Source organism: Amaranthus tricolor, chromosome 2 (assembly GCF_026212465.1).
Source record: "Amaranthus tricolor cultivar Red isolate AtriRed21 chromosome 2, ASM2621246v1, whole genome shotgun sequence".
NCBI classification, from domain to species: domain Eukaryota; kingdom Viridiplantae; phylum Streptophyta; class Magnoliopsida; order Caryophyllales; family Amaranthaceae; genus Amaranthus; species Amaranthus tricolor.
In genome coordinates, this window is record NC_080048.1 from 11,099,710 (window position 1) to 11,110,532 (window position 10,823).

Genomic DNA, 10,823 nt, shown 5'->3' on the forward strand with positions numbered 1-10,823 from the left:
GGTTGATGCATGTACACAGTTTCATTCAAGTGACCATGGAGAAAAGCACTTTTAACATCCAACGGATGAATGGGCCAAGATTTAGACAGAGCAATACTCAAAACAATGCGAATAAAAGCAGGTTTGACCATAGGGCTAAAAGTCTCATCACAGTTAATGCCCTCTCTTTCAGACTTGCCACCACCAACAAGACATGTCTTATAACGCTCAAAAGAACCATCAGACTTAGTTTTCACTCTGAAAATCCACAAGGAACGAATAACATTAGCATTCGGAGGCCGCGACACAAGATTTCAAGTATTATTCTCAATTAAAGCATCAAATTCATCCTTCATAGCTTGTTTCCAGTTAGGGTCATGGAGGGCATAGATAGGGTTTTTGGGAATAGGAGAGAAGGAGACGGAAAGGACATGAGAAGTGTATTTAGGATTGGGTTTGAAAATGCCATACTTACTATGCGTAGTCATTCCGGGCGGAGAAGGAGGATTTGGTGATGAGGGGCGATTTAAGGAAGAAATTGGGCTAAAGGATGGAGTTTGTGATGGATTGCATGAGGCAAGCCCATGAGGAAGGGAAAAAGGAGTTGGAAGGTGGGTAACTAGGCTGGGCCCAGTGTTCTGAGTTGGTGGGGGAGAGTTTATATTTTGGGAAGCTGCTGTTGAGCTACTAGGGAGACGAGGCCCAGTAGATCAAGGGAGGGGGTTAAGAGATGTGTTGCTGCTGTTGAGTTGAAAATGGTGGAGAAAAAAATAAAGATTGAGTTCATCTAAAAAATCATATTCTCTAGGAGAGGATTATGAGGACAGAGAAAAAGGAAAGGAGGCTTCGTCAAAAAGGACATGACGAGAGAGATCAATCTTATGAGAGGAGAGATCATAGCACTTATAACCACGATGCGAGATGGATACCCCAAAAAGACACATGGAGATGAGCGAGGTTGTAATTTATGAATTTTTGTGGAAAAGATCAGAGGAAAATATAAACACCCAAAAACCCGAAGATGCGTACAGGTGGGAGATTTATGGTAAAGCAAGTGAGAAGGAGTTAAATGACCAAGTAATTTGAAGGGGAGAATGTGAGATAAGTAGCAGTATTCAAGGCATGAGGCCAAAAATAAGAGGGAAGGGATGCATGACACAATAATGTACGAATGATATACTTATTGTGTCAATTTTTCTTTCGGATTTTCTATTTTGGGATGAAGTTTGGGGGCAAGAGAAACGAAGAGAGATACCCCGAGTAGCACAAAAATGGTGAAAATTTTTATTATCAAATTCACCCCATGATCACATTGAAAAGATTTGATATTAAGCTTAAATTGAGTATTGACAAAGGTGTTAAATTGCACAAAAATGTCAAACACTTGAGATTTGCGAAATAACGGAAAAGTCCATAAAAAATTTGTATAATGATCAAGAAAGAGGACATAGTATTTGCATCCCGAAGGGCTTGAAACGGGAGAAGACCATACATCACTATGAATAATATCAAAGGTTTAGTACTCACAAATTGAGAATTAACAAAAGGTAATCTAACATGTTTACCCTAAGGATAAGAATGACACATAAAAGATGGAGTTTTATGACATTGGGGAGCAAGGAAGAAAGTAAAAAGGGTTGAAGAGAGGAAAAAGAACCTAAGCTCTTGATATTATGATAGAATTGGTAGAATGATTGGTTGTCATTTCATTTCAAAATGAGAAAATAAATACAAGAGTAATCTTGGAGAGTAAGGAATCTAGCTACAAGGGTAATCTTGAAGAGTAAGAAAACTGATTAATTACAAAATAATTACCAAAATATAAAGATTTACTAAATATGCACAATATTCTATTATATTAAATTTATAGTATATCTTAAGGGCACCGTGCACGTGATTAGAGAACTCAAAAATGTTATGATTGGTGGAGATCTAGATTATGAATATGATTTTGTGCTTCGACATAAAAAGTTTGATGGATCATTATTTATCACACAAAAATGCTCCAAGTTGTATAATCATCATGCTGGTTTCATAACTTTAGAGCTGGACAAGAGGTTTTTAATTGGTAACTTTATAAAGCCGACTATTATGATATTTGACTAACTACATGTTTATCATATATTCACTATATTTCGTTGGTAAAATTTATGATAAGGCTTTTTAAGAAAAAATATAAAAAGGTAACTTATACTTTTAAAGGAGGATGCGGTCAAAGAGTCTATTGACCAGAAAAAAAACTCCCAAATAGAGTTTCTTGCTACGAAAAATGAATAAGTGAAGTTGATCCTACAAGCCTGTGTAACACAAATTGGACTGTTATCATAAAAACTACTCATAAATAAGTAAGTAAATAAAAATTGATAAATAAATAAATAAATAAGTTAGAGATTTTCTATTAAAATTTATTTGCAGTTAAATATTTATTCATATTGACTAAAAATAAATAAATAAATAAGTTCCAAAAAATCTAAATACAAACTTTCACAAATCAAATTACTCATTAGCTATTCACAAAAATTATAGCTTAGATGTTATTATTATGTCATTGAGTTGCAAATCAATAGTCATCCCACCTCTTCCTTTGTCCTTTAACTTTTTTTTTTTTAGAAACTCTGCCCTTAATTTAAAATTTTTTTTAAAAAAAGTGTAATTTTAATCAAACATATCTTACATTTCTAAAATTTTTGGTTAGATATCATAGTAGATATCATAGTATTAGTTTTTAACTTAATGACGGCAATAATTAGCTCATTTTTAATGTCCATTTATTTATTTGATATAAATGATGATTTACTAATAGTGAATTTAGTGATATTTACAGATTCTTTAGTACCATGATAAAAAATTATACAAATAAAGTTTTTTAAGATACAATTATATTTCTCATAAATGTTACTATAGATTTTAGTAGAAATTACATATATCACTAAAGACCAAATAAAGTGTTACAAAATCACTTTATAGTGAAACTTAAAACAAAAATAAACTAAAAATATTACACTAAAAATATAAATCAGGATGTAACTAAATTCTATGTGGGGAAAAATTAATTTGGTTGTATTGATTTTTTTTATTATCATGTTTTATAGTAGCTTCTTAGGAAAGAAGTATACGCAGTGGACCCAAGATGAATAAGAGGTATCTAATTATTTTTACTGCTTCTGTTTTCTTTTTTAAAAAAAAAATATTTTGTAGTTAAAAAGTATTTCGGCACATGGTTAAGAGACAGCATCGAATGAGCTTTGGAGAAGTTTGCTTCAAGTGAAGGCTTTGGCTACTTCCTTGATAATCACTACTTTTCCCCATCCTCTTAAAGCATCAAGTGGATTCTATCACTCTTCATATTTCTTTTTCTGCTCTTATTCTTCTGTTGAACTGTCAACTTGTTTTGTTATCACTTAACACACAAGTTTCTATTGCCTATCAACTATATATATCATCTACACATATTCTTGAAAGTATATTATGTAAAATAATAAGCAAATTCAACTAAATTAGCGTTCACATAATAAAGAATTCTCATCCTATTAATGATATTTATGGTGCAAAAATGCAATCGTGGATCGCGAAAATGAAAAAAATTTAATCATTATAAAACATTTCGCTATTGTTACGCACGATTATGAGTTTTTTAATTTGCTTTTTGTTAGATTGTGTATAGCAGTTACATGTATTACAGTTATTAGTATAGGCAAGTATCATAGCAATTACCAGAAGTAAGTATTATAGCAGTTACTTCAAGCAGTTTCTTTGAACCCTTGTATAAATGAACACCATTACAATTGAATGAATAACACAGAAATTCAGAAAATAAACTCTCAAAATTGGTATTAAATCAGAAATCATGGTATCAGAGCGACTAACTTACCTTAAAATCCAAAATGGAAGAAGAACCAAGAACTGTCATAACACCAGACCAACCGATCACGATGGGGCAATTGTTGCAACTGATCAACCAGTTAAACACCAACAAATTACCCACCGAAAACACCAACACCCTCTCAATATCAGAGAAGCTAACAAACCAGAATTACACAAAATGGTCAAGGCTGATGCACTTAGCCATTAGTGGACGAGGTCGTCTCAATCACATCATCGACGACCCACCATCCAAAAACGACCCAGCGTACAACCAATGGACCAGAAGTGACTCGATGGTTATCTCATGGATTTTGGAGAATATTGACTCAAACCTGGTGAATCAGTATCTCGATTTCCCAACAGCCAAAGTATTATGGCAAGGGATTGAGACGCTATACAGTAGTGGGAGAGACGGCCTGCAAATATTCGACCTAACAGTCAAAACCAACAAAACTCAACAAGGCACAAACACAATCGAGACCTACTACAGTAAACTACTTATGCTTTGGAAGGAAATAGATAGGAGACAACCGAACCCCATGAAGGATCCAGGTGACATCATCATCATCTACAATCAATTAACTCAACAAAATCGTTTATACCAGTTTTTAGCCGGAATCAATGAGTCATTTGACAAAGACAGAAGAGATCTTTTTCTCTTAGACCTACTCCCAACAGTGGAGGAGGCCTATGCTAGCATAAGGAGGGAGGTAATGAGACGTGGAATCATGAAAACGGAGCCCTCATCAGATCTAGAATCACCGGGCTCCGATGGAGTTTTTACGGCCAAAGGAAGGACTTACCGGCGGGAAGATGATAAGTCTCACCTCAAATGTACCTACTGTGGAGGTACAAGGCACACGAGAAACGAGTACTTCAAACTCGTTGGCTACCCTGAGTGGTGGCCGGATACAAAGAAAAAAGGGGAAAAGAAACCGACCCATTTTTCCGATCACAACCGGGCCGGTAGGGCAGCAGTGGGATGGAGCAATGATGACCCCCCATCAATGGAGGAAAAAGAAAAACAAGGGGCGGCCATGACCAGTACAGATATCGAAGGAGGAGGAAGAGACCTCCTTTCAATCAGAAACGACGCACAAACAGAACAAGAAGAGGAAAGATTAGGGTTAAGGGGAGGGGGACGTGAAAATGAGGCTTCTCAGCCCTTTATAAAGGGAAGAGGACCACGTGTTTTTTTTCGTCACAACCCAAATCCCACAATCTTTCTTCCTCTTTTAATATGTCATCCTTTTGTGAAAAAGGGTGGATTTTTGATTGTGGGGCCACAGATACAATGTCATTTGACCCGAATGATTTTTTGACTCATGACAAACCTAAGAAAGACATCATTAAAACCGCAAATGGGGAAGGGATTAAAGTGAGCAGAGCCGAAACTATTTCTTTCACAAAAAACCTCACTTTAAAAAATTGTTTATTTGTACCTGACTTGTCACATAAATTATTGTCAGTAAGTCAACTTACGAGAGATCTTGATTGTACGGTCCTCATGAAACCTGGTTGTTGTATTGTGCAGGATGCTCAGATAGGAAAAATTATTGGGCGTGGTATTGAGAGAGATGGATTGTATTACTTGGACGAGGAGACTCAAAAAGGTAAAGCGGCACTTGTTCGCGGGCCAAAGGAAAGGCAACTATGGCATCGACGTTTGGGACATCCTTCTGTAGGGTACCTAGAAAAACTTTTTCCTAATTTTGTAGGGTTAAAACCTGAGTTTAAGTGTGAAACATGTATTCTTGCAAAGAGTCACAAACACTCGTATTCTAATAGCTTGAATAAAGTTGATGTGCCCTTTATGCTTGTTCATTCTGATGTGTGGGGCCCTGCTCCAGTTGTAGGACTACATGGTTTTTCGTATTTTGTTACATTTATTGATGATTGTACCCGCATGAGTTGGATTTATTTTCTTAGACAGAAATCTGAAGTCTTTCGTGTGTTTGTTGAGTTCTATAATATGATTTGTACCCAATTTCAAACCCAACCCCGCATGCTCCGAACTGACAATGGTAGAGAATATATCAATTCTAACATGGACCTCTTCTTTAAACAAAAAGGCCTCATACATCAAACATCTTGTCCTAACACACCCCAACAAAACGGAGTGGCAGAATGGAAAAATCGCACACTACTTGAGATGACCCGTGCTATTATGCTTGACTCTCGTGTTACCACTCATCTTTGGCCGGAAGCCGTCGCTACTGCCAATTACCTTACCAATAGACTTCCCACAAAGAGTCTCCAATACCACACACCCCTAGCCACCCTCCAAACCCATTTCCCTATACCCTCTACGCATATTCTACCTCCTCGCATATTTGGGTGCACGTTTTTCGTTCATTGTCCAACAAGGGTACGAAACAAATTTGAACCAAGAGCAGTGAAATGTGTTCTTATTAGATATGGTCGCAATCAAAAGGGTTATCGGTGCTATGATGCCTCGACTAGATAAGTCTACACCACGATGGATTGCGAGTTCATCGAGAATGAGTACTACTATTCCCATCTTCGCCGTCAGGGGGAGAAGTATCATGACGACGACGATCTCAGTTGGCTAGTTAGTCCGTGGTTGCCCAACCTTGACCCAAAAGATCAAGTTGACAATGCTACAGAGTCACCTCACCAAGATGTTTTGTCCACTCCTCTACCACTACCAATCCTGTCTGACCATCAAGTAAGTCATACAGCTCTTGATAAAGTTTTTTCAGCAAGCACTAACAGTGATAATGTGATAGTTGATACTTTAACCGAGGAAATTGACGCAGGCAACACTAATAGTGATAATGTGTTTGTTGATACTCTGACTGAGGAAGTTGCCACAGATACAGTTGAAACAAGGGGTCATGATGCATCATATATGTTACCTCCTCGCTCCACTCGAGGGGTTCCTCCAAGAAGATATGATCCTGAGTATGAAGCACAACGTTCGAGATATCCTATTGAGAAGCCTTCCGGATCAGGATTTTTGTCACAGAGTGCCTTAGCATTTAAGCTGACTTTAGATACAACCAAGAGCCTAACCACAGTCGAAGAAGCCCTAATGTCTGCACATTGGAGAAAGGCGATGGAGGAAGAGATTAACGCTCTTAATAAGAATGGAACATGGGAAAAATGCATATTACCGAATAAAAAGAAAGTCGTCAGATGTAGATGGGTATTCATGATCAAGTACAAATCAGATGGAACGATTGAAAGGTACAAAGCTCGACTGGTGGCGAAAGGGTACACGCAGACGTATGGAATTGATTACTCAGAAACCTTTTCTCCAGTTGCTAAGCTTGATACAATTCGAGTTCTGTTCAGCATTGCAGCAAACTTAGACTGGCCCCTTCATCAATTTGATGTGAAAAATGCATTTTTGCATGGAGAGCTACAGGAGGAAGTGTACATGGAAGCCCCACCAGGGTTTACATCAGGGTTCTCAGAGAATGAGGGGTGCAGATTAAGGAAGGCTTTGTATGGGTTGAAACAATTCCCTAGAGCATGGTTTGGAAGAATTACCTCTGCAATGAAGAAATTTGGTTACAAGCAAAGCAATTCAGATCACACCTTGTTTCTTAAACGAAGAGGAGGCAGAACAACATGCCTGATAAATTATGTCCATGACATGATCATTACCGGGGATGATAGAGACGAAATTGCAAATCTGAAGGGAAAACTGTAACAACCCGACTTACCGTTGACTGGGTAAACAGGGTCATCACTGGGTTCGTTTCCCAAGAAATTGAAATCTCACTTCCAAAACTCAAGGAAAGGGGTCACAAGCTCTTCAACGTGACTAACTCAGCTAAATCCCAAAACCAACATCTAACTATTACACAAGATAATCATACAATTCTCTACAAGTCCGATATAACCAGCACAACCAAAACAAATTTACATTTATCCAAAATTCCTAATACAAATCTATAATTCCTAAGTACTCAGCTCAATTAACATCCTTGGAAACTCTATTCACCTCCGCTAATACATTATTCCCGACTGGTTCCGATCTGTAGACAAGCTAAAAGATGGAAACAACAAGGAATCAGATTAAACTAAATGAGAAGTAACAATCCAAAAAAAAACACAGTAAATCATATCATAGGTTTAAAAGCAACATCAATTCCCTAGATCTATGTGCGCACAGGGAGTCTAGTTGAGAGGAACATCCATAGCTCTAAGGCTATGTCACTCTCGGGTGAAGCTAGTCAATATCTTAATGACAATTCGCTTCAAACAGGGAGCAGGGAACAATGTTCCTCAACTCCGTCAATGACCAGCTCGCAAGCCTGATCCATTGACCATGTCATAATATCAGCATAAGCATTCACAACAACATTTCTCTCAACAATTTCCAATTCAAAAGAGCTTTAGTAAAAAGTTTATTTTCAAGAAAGTAGTCTGATCAGACCCTTTAAGGGACTGCTACTACTCACCAGCAAGACGCTTCAAAGAGCCGTGATCGATTTGCAGCTATCAACTAGAAAGGTTACTCGATGACGTTGCCTCCTGAAGCATAACAAAACATAACATCACAACAAATCGTTCGATACTACAAACTAGGATCATATAACTTATTGTATCTCCTCCTAAGACCGTATCTTAGTTATGGATTATATTCTAACATTTCTAATCATACAAGGATTGTGCACTCCAAGCTTAAACACTCTATATGTTCTCAAAATATTATAAACGCCCTCTAACTTGTTTACATATTTTGTAAAGATTACTCACCTTCAACATTCTTTATAATTTTAATTAAACTTAACATGTACATTCAAAACCAACCCTCAAAAATCCTTAAAGAATCCGATAATCCCTTCAAGAATATCAAACTATTCAACCACACAACCAATATTTATCCCACCATTAATGATTTCCACAAGAAGCTCCTAATTCAATCATGAATATCAAAATACTTGATATTTCACCAATATACCACATGAATTAGAACACTAAGAGAACCCAAATGAATCCAACCTCAACACTTGAATTAATTACCCAATTTATTTCATAGCTTCTAGTTCCACTTTATAAATCCCGTATTAGTACCCTTTCAGGACATATTATTACTAAAATAGACATAACTCACTCATACGGAAACCAAATGAGACGATTTAAGTGGCTACGCGACCATTACTCAGAGCTCTACTATTCTTATTAAGACACTAAAACCTAGAAACAATTAGAACGATCTCAAAATAGCCAAAACAGAAGGTTCGTTATGGATTTTCAAGACAGCCTGCTAGTATTTCACTATTTTGAACATAAGTCTCTCATATAAACTCATTTTGGAGCGATTCAAGTGCCCACGTGATCGCAACTCGAGTCTCTACAAATCTCTTGAAGACACCAAAACCCCAAAACGACTCTAACTATTTCAAAAACAGCAACACAAATTCGGACAGAACAAAACGGAACCTCATTGTCGATCTTTATGACAGTCTACTAGTATTTTGGACATAACTTCCTCATACGAACTCATCTCGGGGTGATTCAAGTGCCCACACAACCGGGACTCAAAATTCTACAAATCTCAAGAAGACATAAGAACCCAAAAACAATTAAAACCATCCCCAAAATAGTCAAAACAGAAAGTTCAGTTTCGAAACTGAAATTTCAAAATCCACAATACCAAATTTTATACTAGAAATCAAATAACCCAAATAACCAAACTACTAATTACTAATTAAACTCATATACTCTAATTAAATTCAAGTTGATGCTTAAATTTGATTTAAAAACCCCAAATCAATTTACAAAACCCTAACAGTTAAATTCGAAAACAAAACAACAAAAGAGGGAAAAGTGGTTACCAACAATAAAGGGAGGAGGAGAAGTGGTTGCTGTTGGTGGTGGAACTCGTGGCTGGGCTTGGTTGTGCCGCCGCTGTGGGAGAGGGGAGTGGGACGTGAGAGAAGAGGGAAGAGAGGGATTGAGAGTTTAAAGGTAAAAGATGATGAGGATGAATAAAGAAATGGGGAAGGGGTGTGTCGGTTAAATGAGATAAGCATGGGTTCATTTTTAGCTTTGACCCATTAAATTCTATCAAAGTCGTCTCGTCGTAAGACAGTCTTATATAAGACATGCTGTAAGGGTATAATAAACGATTTACGAAATAAGTAAAATTTTGTAATTTGTTGTATGAATAAGGATTGCATTTAGGAATTTATTTTTCAATACTTTATTTAAATTTATTTTTATAAAGATAAGATAATAATCAATTAATAAAATATAATCAAAATACACTTTTATCGAAATACTCTTTATACGAATTTTATACATTAAATAAATATACCTCTTTCTTGAAAATGTTAACAAATCAAATACTTGAGTCAATATCATCAAAGTAATAATATTATTACTCGAATTAACTTACTTAATAACCCCAATCAGCTTAATAAACTTATAATTAAACTTTATTAAATGTAGTCTATTTCAAAAACTATTTCAAGAATTTGAGATGAAAGACCTGGAAAGGCTGAAGTACTTTCTAGGGATTGAAGTTCTTAGATCAAACAAAGGAATTTTCATATCCCAAAGGAAGTATGTTTTAGACCTGTTAACTAAAACAGGGATGCTGGACTGCAAGCCCCATCGAGACACCAATGATGATGAACCATGGACTACAGATGATTGAAGGAGGGAAATTAGCTGATCAGATGCAGTATCAACGCATGGTAGGGAAACTAATCTACTTAGCTCACACAAGGCCTGATATTGCATATGCAGTAGGAGTAGTCAGCCGATTCATGCATAGACCACAGGTTCAACATATGGACGCAGTTCATCGAATTCTCCGGTACCTCAAAGGATGCCCTGGAAAGGGAATTTTATATCAGAAGAATGGTCATCTTAATCTTGTGGCATATACAGATGCAGACTGGGCAGGTGATAGAGATGATAGAAAGTCAACTTCAGGCTACTTTACTCTGGTGGGAGGAAATCTAGTCACCTGGAGGAACAAGAAACAAAAGGTGGTG

The 10,823-nt window shown here is 36.7% G+C and overlaps 1 protein-coding gene and 1 long non-coding RNA gene across 2 annotated transcripts; one reads left to right on the top strand and one right to left on the bottom strand.

The window, feature by feature from the left end:
• The first annotated feature begins 3,863 nt into the window (after nt 1-3,863).
• On the top strand, nt 3,864-6,310 carry LOC130805507 (uncharacterized). The gene is made up of 3 exons (XM_057670281.1): nt 3,864-5,031; nt 5,133-5,221; nt 5,417-6,310. The coding sequence occupies exons 1-3, from the start codon at nt 3,864-3,866 to the stop codon at nt 6,308-6,310; spliced, it is 2,151 nt and encodes a 716-aa protein (XP_057526264.1).
• Nucleotides 6,311-7,485: 1,175 nt separating this feature from the next.
• LOC130805291 (uncharacterized) lies at nt 7,486-9,763 on the bottom strand. Its single transcript, XR_009040179.1, has 3 exons — nt 9,657-9,763; nt 8,277-8,349; nt 7,486-7,861 (listed from the first exon to the last, which is right to left on the bottom strand). It is a non-coding gene; the product is annotated as an uncharacterized LOC130805291 (long non-coding RNA).
• Between the last annotated feature and the right edge of the window lie 1,060 nt (nt 9,764-10,823).

Bases quoted from the DNA above. Each gene is read 5' to 3' on its own strand.
- LOC130805507 (XM_057670281.1), top strand. From the start codon at position 3,864: ATGGAAGAAGAACCAAGAACTGTCATAACACCAGACCAACCGATCACG. The intron at 5,032-5,132 runs GTGTTTTTTTTC...GTGGGGCCACAG, and splicing joins TATAAAGGGAAGAGGACCAC to ATACAATGTCATTTGACCCG. The intron at 5,222-5,416 runs GTGAGCAGAGCC...CGTGGTATTGAG, and splicing joins CAAATGGGGAAGGGATTAAA to AGAGATGGATTGTATTACTT.